The sequence below is a fragment of the Aedes albopictus genome, chromosome 1, assembly GCF_035046485.1.
Source record: "Aedes albopictus strain Foshan chromosome 1, AalbF5, whole genome shotgun sequence".
NCBI lineage: Eukaryota > Metazoa > Arthropoda > Insecta > Diptera > Culicidae > Aedes > Aedes albopictus.
Genome location: NC_085136.1, coordinates 236,484,089 through 236,509,598, shown reverse-complemented (window position 1 = coordinate 236,509,598; position 25,510 = coordinate 236,484,089). Strand labels below are relative to the sequence as shown.

At 42.9% G+C, this 25,510-nt stretch overlaps 1 protein-coding gene across 4 annotated transcripts in view; it reads left to right on the top strand.

The window, feature by feature from the left end:
• Window positions 1–25,510, top strand: part of LOC115267037 (ras-related protein rab7) — a 33,233-nt gene that overhangs the window by 2,420 nt on the left and 5,303 nt on the right. For all 4 annotated transcript variants that reach the window (XM_062846468.1, XM_062846470.1, XM_029873824.2 and 1 more), the window contains exons 2-4: window positions 17,724–18,081; window positions 18,854–19,072; window positions 19,132–19,269. In XM_062846468.1, coding sequence (XP_062702452.1) covers window positions 17,902–18,081; window positions 18,854–19,072; window positions 19,132–19,269 — 537 coding nt within the window. In that variant the 5' untranslated portion in view covers window positions 17,724–17,901. The remainder of the gene's footprint in view (window positions 1–17,723; window positions 18,082–18,853; window positions 19,073–19,131; window positions 19,270–25,510) is intronic.

Genomic DNA, 25,510 nt, shown 5'->3' with positions numbered 1-25,510 from the left:
CCGTATGAAGTTGATCAACAATGTTAACTTCTTTCCTCGATCAGCCTAGATAGCTGTGCAGTGTCGGGAGTGATTGTCTCAATTGGCCAAGAATAACACTACGGACCGCCTGTTTCGTTGGTAAGAATCCATCAACAGGTAACCCCTAATTCATGGTGTGATGCGGCTACATGCTTACCGTGCCTAGGAATGAATGGCTAGGGGGGTCTGATAAAAACCTAACAGCTATAACGGAGCCTGTGGAGTACCAGGGCGCCCTCCACAGTATGTTGCCCTTACTGCGCTAACCGGAGCAATGGTGCAGTGGACCTTGTGTTTCCCCGAGACAATCAGCTGCCCTTCTTTATGTCGTTTTCGTTTTTGCGGTGGAGCTACACCGGTGTAGCACTTTTGCACCGAAAGTGTTCGTTTTTGATTTTCGTGCTGCACCGGTGTAGCACTTTTTCTGCACCGCTCAAGATAGTGCAGCACTCAAAAATTCGAGAGTGTAGCGGGTGTACACCGTGTCCACCAATCAACGTTTGCGAAGTTGTAAATATTTTGGTTTTTATTCACGCACACCAATGCAACTGCACCGAAAATGTTCGTTTTTGTAGTGAAAAGTGTAGCACGAAGCGGTGTAGCACCGCCACAAAAACGAAAACGACATTAGTCTCACTTGAGGCTAAATAAGGGCGGGATCATGAAAATGTTGTTAATTAGTTTAAATTTTCACCTATATGGTTTCGCATTATGCGATTTACACAGTGTATTCTGTATATCCTCGACTTAAGCGTTTTCCAATCGATGCCGATCTGGTTTTATTGCTGTTGTTCTTTGTTGTGCTGCTATTGCGAAGAGATTAATCTCACCTAGTTCGGGTAGTGGCTACGGTTAGGATAGCTCAGATTGATCATCAGCATTAAAGAACAGCAACGATCAATCTTTGCAGACTTATGCAAAATGGTACAGCCCAAGTGGTCTTAGTACAAGAACCTTACTTTCGTAAGTTGAATTTCTATCTAGGAAACCTTGTGAACCCGGTGTTTGCTACTTTCAGTAAACATGAATTGACAAACTCGCGTGTCATGCCTCGAGCCCAGGCTTGTCATTTGCTCCCGCAATGTGCCTCAAACGCATGTTTTTGTTCTCTTTATCTTTGTCCGCTCCCACCGCTATCGTTTGTGCGGGAGCGTAGCGCAAGGAGGAAGCATGCGAAAACAAAGAGAAACATCGAACCACAAAAAATCAGCACAAAGAGAAACATTTTTGTGCATCATTTTTGAGGCTCCCGCAAAGTTGATCGACAATTTCACCGGCGTTTTACGCGGTATGATCGTTCCGTTCGCATGGCATGACACAACTGCATACATAAATACTTGTACGCTTGTTAACTATTGATTTTTGAGCATAAGCAAATTTATGTTAACTCCCGGTGCACAAAGTGCCTCAATTTTGAGTAAACGCACTTTTTTATGCAAACAAATCCGCACATGTTTCGGTGTCACAAGTTGCAAGCAGGAAGGTGAAAGAAACCGAGAGAAGCCGCTCTAACATTGGATGCGGGAGCGTGGTGCAGATTTTTTGTTCTCTTGTTTTGCTCTGAGGAGGATTCCATCTCTGCTCGAGCCTGTGTGCTTGTCAACAACGCAATAGTTGCTACACTCATCTCTGAACTAACCACCAGAGATGTATGTGCTATCACAATAGGCTCCTAAAGGCCTATCTCAATTTTTACATAATTCGATCAAGCATTGATTAAAACGACATGTTTACTTATTTTTTAAGTATTCTTATTAGGTTAATCTTATAAAATAAATTATCAAAAATTTTAATAATTTATGCAACACTCCTTGTTTAACACTCAATTTTGGGTAAATTTGGTTTACCGTGTATGTCAAACAGGAACATTTGTTGTCAAAAGTGAACCAATGTGATGTCTTTTGCAACCCGTCGTTTCACTTTTGTTACGTCAAGGTTGACCTCGAATGTCAAACAAGACCTGCTCATCATTATTTTATTTCCGTGTTTATTAACTATTCTGTCATTGTTTAAATTCGGAAAAAATACCATTGAGATCAGAAAAGCATGCTTCTTCATTTTATGCAGCAAAACCGGGAAAATATTTATCATTTTAGGACCCTATTAATGTATCTGTTGGACACCTCAACAGGAAATTCGTCTATTGTTTGGTGTATTTATCGCATGATGAACCATCCCCTACGGATGCTTTCAAACAAGTCATCGCATACTGCACTTCGAAAGGCCTTCAGCTAATTGTTGGTAGTGATGCTAATGCTCACCATATCATCTGAGGCAGCTCAGACATTAACTTGAGAGGCTTCAGTTTGATTGAGTACTTAAAGTAGTACAGATCTTGCATTACTTAACCTTTCAGCGCGCGCGCTGTTGTAAAAAGTACAACACTATCAAAAATCTTCGCTTTTCGTATACAGCGCGAGCGCGGTGCAGTTTTGGTTGCTTGATGGCGCACGTCCTGGAAGGTTAACATAGGCAACCGCCCAACCTTCATGGTATCTGCAAGAGAGGAAGTGTTAGATATAACACTTTGCTCTAGTTGAATTAATCACGAGCTGACCAATTGGCATGTGTCAGGTGAGGAATCTTTTTCTGATCATCGCTACATCTTTTTTGAACATTTAAATGTTACTTCGCAAACATTGCGTTTCAGGAATCCTCGGTCAACAAACTGGGATCTTTTTACTGATTTGGTTGCGGCCAAATTGTGGGCGGACAATCAACCGGCGGAACCAGACTAGGGGAAAATACGGGAAAATCCGGAGCAAATAAAAACGTGCCACGATCGCGTACAGTTACAACGTGTTTTATTATCTGTCTCAGCGCAACTACAACTGTCAAAGGTACAATGTATTTATGTTGTTTCTCTCAGGGGTGGATTCGCGTATGCGCCTAGCGTAACATCCGAAAAGGGCGCAACACTCCTCCTCGCGAATTCAACTCTTTCTCTCCTCGTCCTTGATCGGCAGGGTTGCCAATCCCATCGCGGTTGCGAACTTCTTGACCTTGGTTGACCCAAGCGGCTTGGTCAAGATATCCGCAATCATGCTCTCCGAAGCACAATACTGCAGCTCGATGTCACCAGATGTGCAGCGGCTCCTGGTGTAGTGGAATCGCGTGTCTATATGTTTAGACCTCTTTTTCTGCTGGTCCAACGCAACGAAATCCAGGCAGCTCCTGTTGTCTTCAAAGATGATTGTCGGTTGTCGTTGGATCTCGTTCAGCTCCGTCAGTAAGCGGCGTAGCCAAACAGCCTCTTGCGTAGCCTCTGAGAGGGCCACATATTCGGCCTCCATGGTCGACATGGTCACACAACTCTGCTTCCGGCTGACCCAAGTCACTGTTGCTCCTCCAAGACTGAACATGTAGCCGGTACACGACTTGCGATCACTACTATCCCCCGCCCAATCGGCATCGGAGTATGCTGACAGCAGTAGATCACAATCTCTCCTCCCAAGCGTCAATCCGTAGTCAATCGTATTGATCAAATAGCGAAGGATCCGTCGTGCCTCGGTCCAGTCGGTCACCGACGGGCAACTGACTTTCCGGCTTAGGATTCCAACCGCCGCTGCGATGTCCGGACGGCTATGGACGGACAGGTACAGCAGGCAACCGATTAACTTGTGGTACTCTTCGTTGTTCTCCAGTTTCGGGCTATTCTCAGTCACTTTGTAGTACCCCGGGTCCATGGGATACTTGAACCCCTTTGAGTTCTCCAGGCCAAATCGGGTCACTACTCGTTTGGTGTAGGCACTTTGGGAAATCACGAAGAATCCATCCTCGTTCTTCCGTACACGAATACCTAGGAAACTCTTGATGTCCCCGAGCCAGGTAATCTTCAGTCGCTCCTGCAAAGCTTGCTCGACCTGTCGAATTTCCTCCTCCTGTGCGCAAACCAGTAGCAAATCGTCCACGTAGACGAGTAGAAACATCCAACCATTCTTCGCATCACGCTTCCGGTACAGGCACGAATCGGAACTACACTGTTCGAATCCCAGCTGTTTCAAGATGTCCGTGAGCGTCCTGTGCCACACGCGTGCGGCCTGCTTCAAGCCGTAAATGCTCCGCTTTAGTCTGCACACTTTCTTCTCATTTCCGGGCGACGCGTACCCCGGCGGTTGGCGCATATACACCACCTCGTCCAGCTTGCCGTACAGGTACGCGGATTTTATATCCAGGTGTTTTACGAACATCTGCCGATGGCCCGCGACTGTCAACAACACTCGGAAGGTAGAGCACATCGCCACTGGAGCAAACACTTCTTCAAAGTCAGACCCGAATCGCTGGCTGCAGCCTTGCGCCACGAGTCTCGCCTTCATCCGTTCAACCTTCCCGTCTGCATCCAGTTTCCGCACTGGTAGTACACCTCTCGTGGAGCGACGTGAAACCTCTCGCCGGGTTCCATCCTCCGGAACAGGAACATTCTCTTCACCGTAGTACAGTTCCTCAGCCGATTCATATCCGTTTAGCTCTTCTTCTTCGTCAGCTTCTTCCAGATCAACTGCAGGTGCCGCTCCAAGCGGCGCTACCGGAACTGGCAGTGGCTCCAACTCGACGATCGATTCTGTTGCTTCCAGCTCCTGCTCGGTTACCCGGTCACTGTCCATTCGCCAGTCTTCGAGGAACTTCACATCGCGACTGATGGTGATCCCCGATCCCGAGGCCGTATCCAACAGCCGATAGGCCTTGTGCTCGTTGGAGTAGCCTACGAACACCAACTTACGCGCCTTGGGCTCCATCTTCTTACGCGTCTCAGCTGGAATGCGCACCCACGCGTCACAACCGAAAATTCGGAAGTGCTCATACGACGGAAGTTTTCCATACCACGTCTCATATGGGCTCATTCCGATGGATCTGGATGGTACTCGATTCTGGATGTAGGTTGCGGTCAGAATCGCCTCACCCCAATACTTTTGGTCCAGCTTTGCCTCCAACAGCATACAGAGCGCCATCTCCTTCAAATACCGGTTTCGCCTCTCTACAACACCATTCTGTTGTGGTGAGTAGGGCGCGCTGAATTGACTCACTATGCCTTCTGCCCGCAAGTAGTTCTGCAAGTCCTTACCGATGAATTCTCCGCCGCCGTCTGACTGCAGCACCTTGGGTGTTTTTCCAATCTGCGTCCGACAGAAGCTGATGAAGTCCTTAATCTTCGCTGCGGCCTCCGACTTCTTCCTCAGAAGGTACACGAACGCCATCCGTGTATGGTCATCAACCAAACAAAGGAAGTACTGATTTCCGCTCGGCGTGCGTGTCATCGGGCCACTGAGGTCGGCGTGTACGATGTCCAACTTCTCCTTCGAACCTCTATCCACACTCTTCGGAAAGGGCGCGCGTGCCATTTTCCCCTCCAGGCAACATTGGCACACGGTGCGCACACCGCAGTCCACTAGCTTCATCCCGTCTGCTTGCTTACCTGTGTGGATCGCTCGAACCATGTCCGGATCTCGGTGCCCTAGCCGCCGGTGCCACGTATGTAGGCAATGAGACGTGTGCGCCGTCTGGACACTAATCATCGCTTGTTCCGGAACACACAGTCGATAAAGGCTTCCGTGCCGTTCGCCTACCGCACATACTCCCCCATTGCGCTTTCGAATCTCGCATCGATCCCCACTGAACACAACGTCAAAGTTTTTCTTGGCAAGGATACTCACCGAAACCAGTCCACTGGTAAGACTCGGGACATACAGCACCTCGCTCAGCTCGATGGAGACCGCATCACCACAATCGTTCACGCCAACGATGGTTCCGTGGCCGGTTCCGGCCAGTTCGGCCCGCTCGCCGTCGGCCAACATCACGCTCGTCCCTCCGGTCTTGTCCAGTTCGGTGAAAAACTTTCGGTTCCCCGTCATATGCCGAGAAGCGCCACTATCGATGATCCAACTCGATGGCTCAGCTTGTCCCACCATCCACGCCAGCGGTCCCTCGGAAACTGCTTGCGCCTGCTTGGCTTTCGGTTCATCCGGTTTCTTCTTCGTCGGCTTCGATGCTGATTCGGCAGCTGCAACATTCGGACAATCTTTCTTCAAGTGTCCCGGCTGTTTACACTGGAAGCACGAGCGCGTCTCTGTTGGTTTACTTCCAGCACCGGTGGATTTGCCGCCTCCGCGGCGACGACGGTGGTCCACTCGCAACGCATGTCCGCTACTCGAAGTGCTTCCTCCACTGCGCTCCCGGCGTTTTTCTGCCTCCGCCAACAGCTTCGACTTGACCAGTTGAATCGTCAACTCATTCCGTGGCCGCTGTTCCAACGCCGTCGCCAGGTAGTCGTAGGAGTCTGGCAAGGAACACAACAGCATTGCCACTTGTAGTTTTTCCGGGATTGGGTCGCCGACATCCGCGATCCGTTGCACCAGATCCGAAAACGATTTCAAGTGGTGCTCCATATCGTCGCTCTCCTTCAGCTCCAGGTGCGTCAACTTTTTCAAGAGGTATACCTCCGACCCCTTGTCGTGGTAATTTTTCAAGGCGTCCCAAGCCTCCTTCGTCGTCGCACAATTCCGCACCATGCTGGTCTGGTCGTCCTCGATGCAGAGCCCGATTGTCGCCCGAGCTTTGGCATCCGCTTTCGACCACGCATCCGTTACTGGGTTCACGGGGGGCTGGGAGATCACATGCCAAGTCTCCTCTCGGATCAGGAGCATCTCAATTTTAAACCGCCACGATTGATAGTTGTGGTTGTTTAATTTCTGCAAGGCAAATCTCTGGGAATCCGCCATTTTGCTTCTTGCGAGAACCTGCCGGCCGCTGCTCGACGCCACAAACGACCGACCGAAAACGAACCGTACCGTAACTTTTTCGCGTAACCGAACCGATTTCCACTACCGCGGACTAGCTGGTGCCCATAACCTGTGGGCGGACAATCAACCAGCGGAACCAGACTAGGGGAAAATACGGGAAAATCCGGAGCAAATAAAAACGTGCCACGATCGCGTACAGTTACAACGTGTTTTATTATCTGTCTCAGCGCAACTACAACTGTCAAAGGTACAATGTATTTATGTTGTTTCTCTCAGGGGTGGATTCGCGTATGCGCCTAGCGTAACATCCGAAAAGGGCGCAACACAAATTTCATGGATACTCACCATCCATTGACACTCCAAAAGATTTAGATGATACCGTTGATACAACAACGACCTTCATCATGGAAGCTTTTGAAGAAGCATGCCCTCTGCGGTCTGTGAAGATCACAAGAGGAACCCCTTGGTGGAACTCTAATCTGGCGAAACTCAGCAAACGATGTAGAATGAGTTGGAACAGACGACGTTCGGCAGGCTCGGAGGCTTTCAGGTGGTCGGCTCGCAAGGCCAACAGAAAAGCTCTCCGATCTGCTGAACGATCTGGCTGGAAAAAAAAAACCTTTGTACAAATGTTTCCAGTTTGAGTGAAGTCAGTCGGTTAACCGTTATGTGGCCGGCAAACTTTTTGCTTTTTTCTACACCGTGTATTTTAAATGGGTGCTGGGTACCCGGGTACCCTGCCGGCCACATAAGGGTTAAACAAAATACTTGCGAAATTTAGGGATTTCCGAGTGAACGAACTTCGTTTGCCAAATGGCGATCTGACTTCCTCTAATGAGGAAGTTCTGGAATGCTTATTCAGTACACACTTCCCTGGATGTGTGAATATTGCATCTTTGGACGAACCTGATGTCTTTCCTTGTAGTTATGATTCCCTGGCCTCGGCTCGGAGTATTATAACTATAGAATCGATTGAGTGGGCACTTAATAGCTTTGCTCCTTTCAAATTTCCTGGGGCAGATGGGATTTATTCTATTTTGCTTCAGAAAGAAATTGATTATTTCAAACATGTTTTGAAAAAAAAAATACTTGTTTGCAGTTCTTGGCGGGATATTACTGTGAAGTTCATTCCGAAACTGGGTCGTGCGTCGTATGAAGAAGCAAAGAGTTTCAGACCTATCAGTTTGATTTCTTTTCTTCTAAAATGCTTAGAACGCATTGTGGATCATCACATCCGTGATGTTCATCTGGCCAACGTGCCTCTTCATGTGAGCCAACATGCCTACCAATCTCGTCAGTCCACTATGACTCTTTTACACAAGGTTGTTTACGATATCGAGAAAGCATTCGCTCAAAAGCAATCTTGTTGGGGTGTTTTCTTAGATATCGAGGGTGCCTTTGACAATGTGCCTTTCAATGCCATATTGGAAACCACATGGAGTCATGGTATATCATATATTTCCAATGATTTACAATTGGATTCATCAAATGCTCAAAAACCGATATCTCTTCTCGACAATGCGTCAAGCAGCGATTAGGAATTTGAGTGTTTGTGGATGCCCCCAAGAGGGAGTCTTGTCACCGCTTTTGTGGAATCTTGTAGTAGATATGCTATTGCGGCAACTCAATAATAACAGGTTTTGCTGACGACTACCTAACAGTGTTAGTCGATAAGTGCATCAGCACTCTCACGCCGAGGACCTGGGATCGAATCCCACTACCGACAAACTCGCAAAATGTGAATTCTTCCTTCGGAAGGGAAGTAAAGCGTGGGTCCCGAGATGAACTAGCCTAGGGCTAAAAATCTCGTAATACAGATAAAAAAGCACCCTTTTCGAACTGACGCAAAGCAACAGGTAGTTGATAGTTCGTGTCGCCAATATGGCCTATCAATTAATCCGAGTAATCTATTGTTCTTTTTACGGAAAGGCGAAATCGTAATGGTGTTCGACCTTTGCGTCTCTTTGATTCGGAAATCGTTGTGGTGATGTCTGGAGCGTTCTTTTCCACTTCCATGGCAGCGCTCGAAGTTCTTTTTGACGTTGCCCCACTACACATTCATCTCGAACAAGAATCACTTTCTTGCACTTTCCGCCTACGGGTGCTCGGTCTACTAGAGGAAACTCCTGTGAACCGCAGATCAACACAAACCTCGATGTTTTCATTTTGGGACAAAGTTGTCCTTGCTGCAAGTGATCTTACAATTGCGTATAGTTTTCCATATAAGACATTTTTCGAGAAATTCCCTTCCCAAGATTAGTGGCGATATGGTTACCTGAAGAGAAGTATTTCAAACGGCATCGCATGTTACACTGATGACCAGGGTTGTGCAGTTTCAGGATGGTTAATGTCGAACGACACTCGCTTTAACCATCACTTCATACAACAAACGCAGTTCATCAAAACATAAACGATTCACGCAAAAGCCACTCAAGCCAACCCTCGTTCAATGCAGAGTCTACCACATCCAACAGAAGCGATCGTATCTTGTTTTCGAACCACACGATGAAACACCGAAGCGAGTTTTTATTCTACGCCTTGCATTCATATGCATAGGGCGTGCTACATTTTTGTGTTTGTTGCGCCATGCAATACTGCCTGGCCCTTTCAGATGAGAGTCACCCAGCACTAGCAGTGAGTGACATAGCTCTGCGTTGGAACGATTGTTAACAAGCGTTCGGCTGCTTAGGAGATTTGCCAAGAAAGAGCGTGACGGCGGCAGCCACCGTATCAATGCGTAGCGTTGATGGAGAAAGAAGGGCAATGTTGATGTTGCGGCTTTTTTGTGTTATGATGGAGATAATGCACAACACTGCTGATGACTCTCTTCTCGAAGGTCGAGCTGGTGTTGGTGGCCACTTTCGTGAGCTAAGGCTGCATCAGTCTTACTTGGTAAACACTGCACCGTTTTTTAGGCCGGGATATTTGCTCTTATGTATAGAGTGCAATCAGTTTTTCAAGCGGCACGTAATGGGCAAAGAGTATATTACTGTTCAGATAGCCAGGCTTTATTAGCGCACTTTCTCCGGCTAAATGTAGGTCGTAGGTCGTAACTTCAGCAAACGCTGTTCACCTTGTATGGGTACCTGGCCATTCTTCCATCGCTGGAAATGAATTGGCTGATGAGTTAGCTCGCTCTGGAGCATCACATGATTTCATTCGCCTCCAAACGTCATAACCCCACCGCAAAATCGCTAGCGTAGAGCGATCGACGCACCACCATTTTTTCGAATGTTGGAGAGCACAGGTACCTTTATCGCGGTGTTGCTTCACCGTAAACAACACCGCGAAAAGGGTACCTACACCCTCCACTATTCGAAAGATGGTGGCGCGTCGATCGTTGCAGTTTATCGTTTGACAGTCAATAGGCCCTGAGCCAGCTATTCCGATATCGAAGTGTTTGGTAAAGCTTCAGATTCACACCTGGGCTCAGATTCAGCATAAACAAGACTGGAATTGGGTTTTTAAATTAAGAAAAATGTATTGATTTTTCGATTTCATACGAAGGAGCATCTTTTTCTGAGCCACCATGATTTTTTTCAGATTTTTAGAACTTTATTTTGGTGCCTAAAATCAATTTCATAGATAGTTTTTGAAATCACCTTTTGACAGCTGGGCAACTGCTTGACAGCTCAGCCTAGTACAAAATGCGACGAGGGGTGATCCGACAAATCGCTCCCATACAAACTTCAAATTGATTTTTAAATAGGTTCCCGGGCACCAAAATTCATGAAAATTTGGATTTCGGCTCAGTTTGGCATGCAGATTCCAAATATGAAATTATCTCAACACCGCTAAAGAAGCCAATTGTTTGGAGTCATGTCGTCAAACAAAATTGTATTGTACTGAGCCATTTTCAAAGGTGATGAAGTAGGGGTGATCGGGGCAATATGGGCCACCTAAGGAAATCGTTCTGAAATGCACAGAAAAACTCAATAAATAATTATTTTAATGTAATTGAACCATGCTTAGGAGTGTTTCCCTTCATATTGCGTCGATAAATTATGAAAAAAACTTTTTGTTAATTGTTGGGATATACTTTTGGAAACCATTGATTTTCATGTGTTTCCCAGCTATACGGGGCAATATGAGCCACCAGGCGGGGCAATATGAGCCACCATTTAAAACTCTTGTTTTTTTTTGGACAATGTTTCGTAACAAATGAGAAATAGAACAATATGATTATTTAACAACAATTTAGTGTATTTTATACAAGTTTGATTGTTTTCGTTTCAAAATAATAAAGAAACATAAGCAGATTTCATCGCATTTTACAAACGCAACATTTGGTTCAACGTAGGCACATATTTTTCATCACAGGCATGAATCCAAGAATGGCATCGATGGCATTGGTTCCATCCCTCACACTCTGAGGATGAACTGACGAAGGGAGACACAGTAAGGGAGCACTTACAAATTACGTACCATTTTGGTCAATTTTCTATAGTCCCTCCCCATCTGTAATTTGTTTTCACATACCTAATGCATGGCTCGTAACAATATCAAGAACTCTTCCCTCCCCCTCCAATGCTACGTCATTTATGGACGGTTCCTAAAATAACCTTCCTTGGCCGTTGCCAGAGAGGATATCGTTCCAAGCGAAGACCGCAAATATCCGGTTTCATTCAACGTTTGAGATTGGGATGTAATCTGTAGTGGCGCCTGTGTCTTGGCGGCGTTCAGGCTGCTATGTGACCAATTTTTTCGTTCCGATCGCCGCTTGTAACCTCACACCAGTAATGAACCATGGTGTTTGCTCGTTTACGCACGTCGCTTTAGTTGCTCTGCTTTTAACTGTTAAAAATGCAGAATTAGGTGTCCTAAACTGCTGGAATTTAATGTGATTGTTGAACAACATCCGGACTTAGCGATATCAGTACGAGATCTGCACATCTGTGTCTGCCAACGACAATAATTAGACACTAATTAACTGTGAATCCAGCGCATTCCTGGATTGAACCATATTCGTTCATAATGGAGAAAAAGTGCAAGAAGTGTTCGCTTTCTATCAATGTTAACGACGAGCTATACACAGTGTGTGAAGGCGATTGCGCCAAATCGTTCCATGCAGCCTGTGTTGGTCTTACTGAAGACGACTTGTGTGCTCTATCGAACAATATTATTTGGATCTGCGACCCTTGTATGGTGCTGTTCTGCAGGAAAAGGGAGAGAATGCATACCACCGATGCGACAACAAATACGGAACCTACTCGATCGATGGAAAATGAGATTGATGATCTTAAGCGCACCGTTACCGAAATAGCGAACACGCTTGCAAATGTTGTGCAGAAGTTAGATGTAGCTGCTCCGATTCATCATTCTACTCCAGTATCGTCCTCTAAACTTCTCGATGGAACGAATGACATGAGCGCTTGTGACAATCTGCAGCCTGAGGAATCATCGCAGTGCCCCTTGCAGATACCAGAGAGTGAAACCTTTTCGTTATATCTCACCAATATAGATAGTAGTGCATCTGAAAATGACATTAGTTTGTTGATATCACGTACATTAAATGTGCCTTTGTCATATTGTGCCGATGTAGTTAAACTAGTACCACAACACAAAAACGTGCGTATGTTAGATTACGTATCATTTAAAGTTGTATTGAGGAGAGATTTGAAACCGCTAGCATTGAGCGCTTCCACGTGGCCAAAACGAATTAAATACCGTGAATTTGTAAACAAGATGAATGTAACTTGGAAGCCTAAGTCGTAAAGATAAATGTTTGGAATATGTCTGTTTTATTGTTGAATGAATTCCAACTATCGATATTGTTTTGTATGTTGTTTGATATGATAAGAACCTTAATTGTTTATGTGTAGAAAAATGATAACTTATTGTTTAATGTTGCTTACTGATGTAATGAAATTTCGTTTCGTTTTTTATTGCACAATAGTTTTAAGAAGTTCAATAAGACCATTGTAGGTCAGTTGGATATTATCAAATAAATACAAAATACAAAATACAAAATGGTACTGCAGATAATGTTCATGTTTTGACAGCAAAATTTTGAGGTTAGGTTACAAAATAAAACCGATCATGTTGGTCCGAGCAGGTATGACCATATTGCCCCGTAGAGACTAGTTTCGGAAAATTCATGTTTTATTGTAATTTCAGTTTCGAAAAAAATGCAGACTTGTTCACAAACTGCTCAGTAATAGTAGGAGTATAAACTGTAATGGAATATTTACCTGGGCAGTAGGGAGTTATCTGTTAAAAGCTTATTTTGGAGTATTAAATCTTATAACATTTTTGCGTTCGTAGCAAAAAATTGCATTTTCATTAATATTTGCATTTCAGAATCGAATTTTGGTACGGTTTTTACAGTGAGACATGATTGAAGCACTCTATAAAAGATCCTAAGGCTTTGAACAGAACAAAACTTGATAATATGGCCAAATTCAGGGTGGCTCATATTGCCCCGTATGGTCATATTGCCCCTACTACCCCTATCTTACAAATCTGTCAAAGCAGGATTGCAGCATGCTGGTCAAGCTGGCTACTGTCGACTCAGCTATCACATGGCGAATATTCAGCAGCTGATTCATTTGTATATGATAGCTCTGAATCCGATTATGGAACTCAGTATCATTTGATATGTAACTGTCCAGATTTAGCGCAATTGCGCAACCGAGTACTCGGTTTTAAACACTTGTTAAGTGAAACTAAATTCAGAAGCCTGAACCTTCAGGATACTCTGTTTGTCTTGACCCGCTGTGATAAAAAGCTATAGGCTCTCTTTACGCTTTATGCGTTATTATTTACAGTGGCTTTTTCAGTGGTTAAGGGCTGGTTACCAGTTTACCATTCAAAATTCTGAATGCAGATAGGGGGAGGCGGGGCAGTATGGATACCCTAAGGATTTTGCCAAGTTTACCTGGCAAGACGTCATAAAAGTTAAGTTTTTTATACACGTATCCTTTTCAAGTTTATTTAGCAGCTATTGCAAACGAGTGTAAACGAAACAAAAATGATTTATCCACTCCAAAAATGTTTCGAAAGATGTTACTATTTCATGACCGTTTTGAAGCATACGGAGCAGTATGGACACCATGAGACTTTCACGAATTTCGTGCATTATTTACACCTATAAAGTTATTTTATTACAAAACAACTACTATGGGTGAATAGTACACCAAACTAGATCATCTTTGTTGAGTTAATTCAAATTGAGGATGTTTGGGTAAAGCTGTGTTTTTGTGGGCATGTACAGCTGTGCCTAGAACAACTATTTTCCGCCGTTGTCGTTTTTTGACCAGTTTGTTTCACCCTGTCTGGGTCAAACACGTGTCAATTTGACGTGTGTTATTTTCGGAGGACTGGGGAAGAATTTCTTTTAACACGCTTCTTTTAGCTCACTTCATTCATGACATAGACATAAGAACAGATGTGTTTATGTGATTTTGCACAACCAGTGTATTTTATCACTAAATTCATCTATTATTTATTATTTTCCCCAACGATTCAATAAACTATACTGAGTTTTCTTCTGTTGTTACATTCTCAATGTACTGCTGAATCAAACTGTTTGATTCGCCCTCATTCACAAGACGCGCTATCTTCGATGGGTCATCCACAGCTGATAATGAATGAATCATCATATCGCCCCCTTAATGCTAGAACTAGGTAACTCGTTTTGGAAAATGCGGATAAAAATAGCTGGTAAAACTTATCCTGGTATAAAACATACTCTTTGTTGGTCTTAAAAGTTGAATTAATATGTGTTTTCGAGTTTTCAATTGACAAACTTGTGTTTATTGTGGTGTACGTTCAGATATAAACAAATTTCTATCGATTTCGCAAAACTAGTTACCTAGTTCTAGCATTAAGGGGACGATATGTGCACAATACATTGACGAGTCGCTTAGCCTACAGCAATGATAGCCAATGAGTGCATTTTTTTTGAAAATAAATCATTCGTGTGGCTTCCGAACAACTAATGATTTGTACGGGTATGTGGGTTGATCTGCCTTCATACTGTATCTGTAATATTACAAGCCTGATATAATTCGCCTATGGTGAACCGCACCATTAGGGGAAGGTGGGGTAATATGCACCCCCTAAGCAAACGTGGCCCTATAGCTAAGATTAAATGATTTTATGGGTGTCTTGCGTTTTGAAAGTTACTTTAGTTAATTGACTAAGAGACGCCAACTTTTGGTCCGCGAGATATCAATTTTACCGAATCAAATTAACAATTTAAAAAAGTGGAAGATTCAAATATTACGTCCATCATTTTTCGGGATTTCTAGACCCCCCCTCCCCCCTCTGTCACGCTATTTTCCTATACCCAATACACGTACTGTCACACTTTTGTAGACCCCCCCCCCCCTCCCCCAAATGTTGGACGTAATTTTTGAGCGTTCCCGCTACGTTTTGGGTGCTGAAAAACTGTTGGGGGCAAAACGCACCTTGAGGTGGGGCAATACGACCTCTGGCATTTTCCGCTTTGAATTCTAATGAAATACCAGGCGGCTCCATCTTACTGTTTACGGCAGCAAATGGAAGGAGTTGGAGGCGGATAATAGTTAATAGGTTGATTCCATGTAATCAGCGCGCAATTGCTTAAATTGTGTGCGCTTCAAATTAGACAATCTTTCCAAATGTGGAAAATCATCGTTTTCCACGCTTTTCATTCGAATATTCTTTGCATTCTTGGACTTGTTCTGCTCAGTTTTACGTCTAGTTTGCTTGCATTGAATGGAACTACACTTATATAATGAAATAGCGTGAGGGCGTTTTGCCCCGGGGGTGCGTTTTACCCCAGGTTACCCTACATTTATCAAAAATGCTGCTATATTTTTCGTATTTAACATAATCTGTTTGCGAGATTGTACATTACATACAGTCGTGCTCCCCGTGGACAGCAATTCCTCAACAAGCCATTTCTCAACAAACTGAAATTTGCACAGGATACGGTAGGAACTGGAAAATTTCATTAAAAAAAAATGCGGGTACTTTTTTAGTAGATTTTGATTCGGAACGGAAGGAAGAAGCCTGAAATGTGTCACGCGTTTCCTCTCACATAGGTATGTTGATTTCGTAATCACTTCGACCCAGTCGGTGAGTTGCTCGCTACAAGTGTAGCCATTCACATTATTGCCATAACGAGGTTAAAGAACACAACAAAGAACAACTTCTAGACACATTATGGTCGTGCAGCCAAGTGTTTCGCTTCAATTGCACTGTTGCGTGATCTTAGCCGCAAACGACCGTTATGACATGCAATACTCAATATCTATACGGAAGTTCTCAAACTCAATATTGATTTATCATGGAGTCTTTGTTGCAAATATGCTTCATACTGCTGTTACTATCACGTCAAAAATCAGCTGATCTTGAGCTAGATATATGATCACTCACACAAAATAGCATTGTGGTGAAACTGTATCACTGGCTGACTGTTTATTTAGTGTTACCTCTGCACCAACGCGTATCCGCATCTCGGCATCGTGTTTCCACACTGAATGTCAGAGGGGCGTCTTCTTCTTCTTTATGGCTCGACGTCCCAACTGGGACTTGGTCTGCCTCGCTTCAACTTAGTGTTCTTTGAGCACTTCCACAGTTATTAATTGAAGGGCTTTCTTTGCCTGGCATTGCATGAATTCGTATATTGTGAGGCAAGAACAATGATACACTATGCCCAGAGAGTCGAGAAAATTTTCCCGACTGGAACGGGAATCGAACCCGCCGTCTCCGGATTGGCGATCCATAGCCTTAACCACTAGCTAACTGGAGGGGCGTCTAGACTGGCTTATTTAGCTTTAGTAGATTTTTGTGTTTCTCGTGATTTTCTTTTTGTATTATAGTAGAAGTACGAAGCCAGAGCAGCCCGCATAGAAATAACCGTACAAATTAGAAGTTGCTCAGAAGCCGCATTTTTATTCAAAAGATTGGAACACGAAATGCTCTTGTCTTGCTACGAGCTTGCACTGATTGACCAAGAATGCTGGTCTGGGTGACTCGCCAGTGCATAGTGTGCACATATGGTGATTCATTCATTATCAGCTCAGGACTACCCATTGACGATAGCGCGTCTAGTAAAACGAAGGCGAAACAAACGGTAATCTGTATTAATATTTCAATCAATTTTTACATTCATTTACTTAAAGCCGGTTTTTCTAATATAACGACGTATGTATTGTACCAATCGTCCAGAGTTCGTTGACTGGAATGGAAAGTCGCTTTACCACGACTGTGTACACGTACTTGTCATGATTTCGGAATTTCCAACAGCTTGTGAATCCACCACAGGTGCTTGTTGTGAACTATCATCAGAAGCTATTAACCACAAAGACGCAGACATTTATGCTAGAAACAAGTAGCCTGTAAATTCAAACCAAAAGTCAAGAACACTGTCATAACTGCGTGAAATATTTGTATTTACCAACTACATGATGTTGATACTTTTTTTGTCTGTATTAACGAGGCTAGTTCGTCTCGGGACCCACGCTTTACTTCCCTTCCGAAAGAAGAACCCACATTTTGTGAGTATGTCGGGAGTGGGATTCGATCCCAGGTCCTCGGCGTGGATGTTGATACTTGCAATGCTTTGGTCTAGGAATCTTTGTTTCTATAGTTTTTCGATTGCTATGTCTGTTTTCTGTGTTCTAGCATTCATGTGATAACGGCTAAGTACGGTAGTATCCCTCGCTGACAGGTGAATCAACGATAACAATAAATGTAATGAATAGCAGACAACGCCTGACTAAGACAAGAGTAGCCTTTCTATATAGATTATGGTAAACTTACTGTTTTCGTCGCCCACTTAGTGAACAGCGCATCGTATTCGCTCAATTTATTCCAAAGAATTTTACACAATCTGGTCAATACATACTTTTCCGTTGCAGTCATCTCGGTAACATAAGCACAACCTACTACAAGTCATCATCGTAAAAACTGTTATTTTACATGCATATGGTTTTCAGCGTCTGCAAATCACTAACACTTTGTTCTCCATTACAGCTGATAATCTCTGTTGTCGTCACCAATAGTAGTTCACCAATCGACGATTGAGCGCCACTCGAGCTAGAAGCAGTGCCTGTAGTGGCGAGCACGTGCGTTGTGTGCGCCTACCGCAAATAGTAATTTCGCCAATATTGTATAAAAACCCCGGACAGCGGACACCGCTCCCTAGGCCACAATGGCAACTAGGAAAAAGGTTCTCCTGAAAGTGATCATCCTTGGCGACAGCAGCGTCGGCAAGACGTCGCTCATGAACCAGTACGTAACAAAGCGCTTCTCGAACCAATACAAAGCCACGATCGGCGCTGATTTCCTAACAAAGGAAGTGGTGATCGACGATCGAGTTGTGACGATGCAGGTAAATGATAACCCACTTATTTATCATTGATCGCGAACCGGATGGCGTAGTTGAATCGTTGAATTACCTACTCAAACCGTTGATTTCAATTGTTTTGCTTTACGATTTCTCGATTGGTTTTGATTTGAAAGTGACTTGCAAAGATCTTTAGGCTTTATCAATTAGGGTTATTACTAAGTGAAGCAAGTTGTAATATAGAATATCAATGCAAACATTAAACACAATCATCGAAATAGGTAAAAAGGCATTGCATATGTAAACGAGCAGAGCAAAATTGAAAACTTATGGATGAAGAGCTGCTTTCAGTTCTCTCTCTCTCTTCTTGGCGTAACGTCCTCCTGGGACAAAACCTGCTTCTCAGCTTAGTGTTCTATGAGCACTTCCACAGTTATTAACTGAGAGCTTCCTCTGCCAATGACCATTTCGCATGTGTATATCGTGTGGCAGGCACGAAGATACTCTATGCCCAAGGAAGTCAAGGAAATTTCCTTTACGAAAAGATCCTGGACCGACCGGGAATCGAACCCGTCACCCTCAGCATGGTCATGCTGAATACCCGTGCGTTTACCGCCTCGGCTATATGGGCTGCTTTCAGTTATGTTATATGATTTTCAGACATCAGTTAGGGACAACTTTTACTTACATATTTTCACAGTTCTATTTGCTTACAGTCAATACGTATTGGTTGCTATCCCTACTCCATATTTTACCAAACCAATTACCTATGTTGTTGAGTTTTAAGTAACACGGTCATATTCCTCCATTTTTCCAGATTTGGGACACTGCCGGTCAGGAACGGTTCCAATCCTTGGGAGTAGCATTCTACCGCGGTGCGGATTGTTGCGTACTGGTGTACGACACAACGGCGCCCAACACGTTCAAAAACCTCGACTCCTGGCGGGACGAGTTTCTGATTCAAGCCAGCCCTCGGGATCCCGACCACTTCCCGTTTGTGGTGCTGGGCAACAAAATCGACCTGGAGAATAGGGCCGTAAGTGTGCAGAACTTTCCTGCTGAAGATGACCATTTTCATTGTTGCTTTGCTTGTAGGTATCAACGAAACGTGCCCAGCAGTGGTGTCAAGCCAAGAACGATATTCCCTACTTCGAAACGTCGGCCAAAGAAGGCATCAACGTAGATTTGGCGTTCCAAACGATTGCCAAAAACGCGTTAGCCCAAGAGAGTGAGGTAAGTTACTTGTTTTTCGTTCGATTCCCGACTATTTCCTTCCAACCAGAGGTGGCATGCTCCTCAGTGCGAAACGTGAGAAGAGAAAACATACACTCTACACACGACTTTCAACGAGAGCGAGGGTGAACTACGCAACTTTTTTCATACACAAACCAGCCGCTCACTCTCTGGCATCCATCAGCGGCACACTCAAAATGAGTGCTCAAACAAATGATCGAACAAACATGTTTTTCAGTTTCTGCGTGCACATTTTGTGCGCACAGAAAATGTGCACACAAAAAATCGTTGAGTGCGCACTCAGTCGTGCTTCCAGTGCAATACTGTGTGTACCACAGGGAGTATGAAAGTACTATTACGCCGTCTAGTAGCAAATGCATCTGCTTGTCTAAGATGTCACATAAATCACAGACAAATAGATGTGAGTCACATCATGTGACACTAACGAAATTTCAATCTCATATATCTCATGATCCTGATTACTTAGAGAGTTGGTGTCTTCGGAAAAGTTGTTTGGCTGGTCAAGGACTAACCGATAATAAAACATAAGATTCAAAATTCCACCGCTAGGCGGTGCTAGTGAGTTAACAAGTTTTGTTTTTCATACATATCAGGAAAATTTGCAAAAAATTGCAACTAGCGCCGCCTAGCTGCAGAAACTTGAACCAAACGGTAATTATTCTGAAAGCCCTTGATCTACCGAACAATATTGCCGAAGACACCATGTTTCTACAAAATCAGGATGCTGAGATATGCGAAATTTAAAATTTGTTAGCTCTCTAGCGCCGCCTAGCGGTGGAATTATGAATCTCAAGCCTTATTATCGGTTAGTCCTTGACCAGCCAAACAACTTTGCCGAAGACACCAACTCTTTAAGTAATCAGGATCATGAGATATATGAGATTGAAATTTCGTTAGTGTCACATATCTATTTGTCTGTGATTTATGTGATATCTTAGACAAGCAGATGCAACACTGACAAAATTTCCATCCCATATATCTCAGGATCCTGATTACTTAGAGAGTTGGTTTCTTCGGCAAAGTAGTTCAGCTGGTCAAGGGCTTTCAGAATATGGGCCGTATGATTCGTGATTTCACCGCTAGGCGGCGCAAGAGAGCGTACAAATTTTACATTTAACATATCTCAGCATTCTGATTCTTTAGAAAGATGGTGTCTTCGGCAAAATTGTCTGGTAGATCAAGGGCTTTCAGAATAATTACCGTTTGGTTCAAGTTTCTGCAGCTAGGCGGCGCTAGTTGCATTTTTTTGCAAATTTTCCTGATATATATGAAAAACAAAATTAACTAACTCACTAGCACCGCCTAGCGGTGGAATTTTGAATCTTGAGTTTTATTATCGGTTAGTCCTTGACCAGCCGAACAACTTTGCCGAAGACACCAACTCTCTAAGTAATCAGGATCATGAGATATATGAGATTGAAATTTCGTTGCAATTTTTTGCAAATTTTCCTGATATATTTGAAAAACTAAAACTGGTAGCTCACTAGCAAAGCCTATTGATGGAATTTGGAACCAAAATATCCATCAACTGTAAGTTCTTGACCAGCTTAAGACGTCTGCTTGTCTCTGATATCAGGATTTGATACCCCTTAGCGGGTTTTGGACTCACTGGCATGCTTTCGGTTCACCAAATGCTCAAACAACACTGACCCCTTTGAACACACTGTGTGTGCACTGAGTTCTGTTTTTTTCTGCGTGCGCGCAGAAATTGCGCACTGGGATTATGATCTGCGGGCTCTCATTGCTCTCACGCAGCACTCTAATCACCCGCACAAAAACTCTGCGCGAGAGAAATTATGTACATTTCATTGTGCGTTTTTTCTCTTTCTCTTTTGTAAGAAAAATGAAACTGAGAAGTTCAGTGAAAGATGAGCGTAAATGGGCACAGTTTCTGCGTGACATGCCATCCCTGCTTCCAACCTCGGTAAGGATTGCTATCTGGCATTCTTGAACCATGGCCTGCCCACCGTGTCCTTCCAGCCTTGTCAACCGTCTATAGATGCTAAGTTTGCTGTAGTATTTAATTTAGATGCTTGAACACTCCATGTCCTACATGTCCTCGAGCATTGTCATTAGACTCATGTTCGTAAAGAATCACTTGTCTCGCACATGGTTCATTTGCAGAGTGTCTAACACCTGGACACCTTGTTTTTTTGTTTTTTTGGTTGTTTTGGTGAGATTCGAACCCACAACTCCGTATCGCTAGTCCGACGCCTTAAGCAACTAAGCAACAGAACAAGTTACGATTCTGCTGGATAGAAAGTCAAACTAGATTCGAAGCATTCCGCAGAATCGTAACTTGTTCTGTGGCTTAGTTGGTTAAGGTGCTGGACTAGCAATACGGAGTCGTGGGTTTGCATCCCACCAAAACAAGTGGCATTTTTTCACAAATTTATCTCTCGATTTGTCAATTAAACGTATATTTTGCCTAAAAATACTTCAAGTTTTACGTCCTTCTGAAGATTTTCCGCGATTCCCTCCAGTCTCTCTTGGGACTTTCCGGAATTTCTCTCAGCTTTACTCAGGAGTTGTCTACTAGAGCTCCTCCAAGTGTTTAAAGGAGTGTTTTCCACTGATTTTCCCGAATTCTTCCGAATTTCTTCGGATTTCTTCCGAATTTTCTCCTCTTAAGTTTAATTTTTGATTTAACTAGGAGTTCCTCCCGGGACTTCCCTGTCCAAGAGTGATGGGTTTGACGATGGCTTATCAAGCGTCGTCATATAGTGAAAATGTGTTTAAATAATTTCAATTTTAGTCTTTTATAATTATAGATTAGCTAAATTAAATATAGTAACGAAAATTAATGAAATAGTAAATGGAATAGTATTTGAAAGTAACTAGGTTTTGAATTAAAGCATTTCTTTACAAAATTAAACTAAAATAGAATCTGAATGATCATATCATTGTTTTATTGACTTTAATTTAAACGCTTGATTTGTCATGCCTCCAGCATACGCTTAATCGCTGTCGCATGATCTAACAACAGTTGATTACGCGCAGTGTTGGGGGGACCGACAGGGCTTATTACCAGTCTATACTAACCCTCTAACTACTAACAAGACTGGGAAGCCAACGATCACTCATTGCACTTTTGATAGTAGTATTAGTAGTAGTAGTTAGTAGTAGTAGTAGTAAGAGTAGTAGTAATAGTAATAGTAGCAGCATTTTATTAACAAGTTGATTCGTACTATTCTTTTTCACTTCTTCGAAATTATTTTTATAGCAACTATAAACTCAGGAGTGGATAGCATAACGACATTGATTGCAGCAGGGTCAAACCTTATTATGTAATGCAAGAGTGCATATGGGATGTCTCTGCATTACTTATATCTTCTAATTAAGACAGGGCAGGGTGATAAGAAAATCGCATTAGTGAATGAACAATTTAGAATCTAAATTTTAGATGTTGAATGCTGTTTACTCAAGAAGTTCACTGGTGCAGGTAGAAAAAAAACTTTTGAATCTCTCTATTTCTTAGCATAGTAACAAGAAACTATATTGAAAACCGAATATAAATTATGCTCTCTATGATGCTCAACAATGCTATAAACAGAATACTAAAATTTCCGGGCCGCCATTTTGTGGAGTTTGGCGGCCCACTGTCTTCTTGTCATTTCAGGTTCATTTTCTACAACGCGTGGCTACAAAGAGTGAACAATACCATCGTCTAGGGTGCATTTTGGATCTAAATTCGGTTAGTCTGTTCCATTATATTTACGTTGTCAGTATTTTAAATTTACCATGGATAGTTGCGGCCTTTTTTTTTGCATGCATATTGTTATGCATCTGTTTGTGCACATTTGTTGTTACCCATCTTTCGTGTATTTACTCAACTAGCACTGTAAAGTTCGTCACTTCGAGTGTCGGCCTAAATTCTTAGTATTCATTTCATTAAAACTACTATTGTTGTACAGTCCACATATTTGATGTTGCCACTATGGGAGAGCACGTTGAGCACCGGTTTGTCCACATCTGCTAGAACTTTTGGCTGGGAGTGGGTCTGGTTTGCAGGTTTAGCGAAGGCCTACCACAGTTTGGGAGTGTGAGGGGGGGGGGGGGGGGTCTCTGCATTGAACTCACTACTCATCAATTCCGTGGGGTATCTAGAAGACAATTGACGATAAGATTGGAAAAAAGCTTGCAGTTGGGAACTAGACTAAAATAGTGGCCGATAGAAAACAACGCGCTAGACAGCATTATTATTCATTTTTTTAAAATATTTACCCATAGGCTTTTCGCCGGTTGGCAGTATAGTATTTAGCTGTGTACGAAGATACGGATTAGTTGGTGTACAGATGACAGGGTTCTCACGGGAAGTGCTTCAAGCGAGGCTTACATAACAACTGACAATAAAGAAACCTATTTTCCTTGACTTTCTACGCAATGGACATCTGACCGAACACACGTGTTTTCGTTAATCTCCTAGGCATTATTAGTGCATGACGGAACAACTAGCAGGACATAGTTCCAGACGTCTCTTTTTAATAACGATATTCAGCATATTTCCAATAAAACTACACTTCAATAAAGCAAAGACTAAAGCTGCTATGATAGAACAGATCAGAATGACTTAATTGACTTATTGACTACATATTGGAGATCTACTTCGAATAACTGACAAATTGACAAGAACCTAACTAAATACATGGACCATACTACAAAAAAAAACAATTGACAAAAAGAAAAAAGGGGAAACTTTTATTAAAACTATTTTTGTTCAACGCAGGCCAAAACAGTGTCGACTTGGGCCACGATATGCCTACGTACTTCTGTGTGTTGAAACAAAAATAGAGGCTCATAGAAGCAAACGTAGGGAAAGGGTGCGGTGTTAGAACATAAGCACAGTGTGCTACCGCCGTAATCACTATGAAAAAAAAAAAAAAAAAAAAAAAACTAGGAGTTCCTCCCGGGACTTCTCTCAGAAGATTCGTTCCGCTGTTGGTTCTGGGATGTCTTTCTGAATTTATGTGCATACTGAAGAAACCTATGTACAGGCCGACTTCCGAAAGCTTTCGGGACCAAAATTTTACAAGGTGAAAGCTTGGAAGGTGTTCCTAGAAGATATAAATTCGATTTTGCGGACAAGTTCGCTCGCAAATATATGAACTGGCAGGGAATTAGCAGTTGTGGTTAAACGACAAAATTTTCATCACCAAAACAACGAAAAACTCGCAGTTTTATGAAACCGAATGTCTGAAGAATCGAATTCCGCCCTTGATCCAGTCTCATGATGGCCAAGTGACATTTTGGCCGGATCTTGGGAATTGCTACTACATAGTAAAAAATGGATGGTACAACGACAATAATGTCAAGTTTGTTCCGAAATCTCGCAATCCGCCCAATTGTCTTCAGTTCAGGTCTATCAAATACTATTGAGCAATTATGAAGAGAAAACAGAAGGCTAAAGGTGCAATCATCAGAACGACTGCGCAGATGAAGCTTTAATGCAGGGATTCTCAAACTTTTTCAGCTTGCGACCCACTTTTGACTGCTATAAAATTTGGCGACCCACTAGCACATATTTTCATAACCTACATCATTTTTGAAAACTGGTGCTGTCCTTCTAGATTATTGCATAGGGCGGGGCGGGGCAAGATGGGTCGCATAAGGCTCAAATGAGAATCGCATATTATCCGAAACTGAAAAAGCACTTTTCTCCAGTATGACAAAAAAGCGAACAAAACCAGTGTGTCCGATTCTCATAATTGACTAAATAAACAATCGGACATTCTTATTTTCTTTGATTTGTTGACCATTTTGGAAAAAAGTGCTTTTTTAGTTCTGAGGTATTTGCCATTCTCAATGGAGCCATAAGGATGGATCACCATAACTTTGTAAATACAAATCGGATTGGTTTGCATTCGTCCGCTACTCTTTAATACACTAGTTAGCTATGCTAAAAGTCGATAAAAAGTTCATTAAATACAAAATATGATGTTAAACAAGCAGTTTTAAAAAGTGATCGATTTTGTGCCGTGAAAAAAGTGCGGGGCAATATGGGTCACCTTTTAAGTAATTAACATTTTCTCAACGAAAAACGTCAAAATATAATATTTGTTCCGCATTCAAATATGCTCCATATCCATACTGAGTAAACAAGAGCTACTAGTAAACATTTTATAAATTTATTTGGAATATAAAAAACTTTACGATTTGAGTGGTCCTGAGGCGACTTGAAAATCGATGTTTTTACTAAAAAATTATCATAATGTTATGTTAT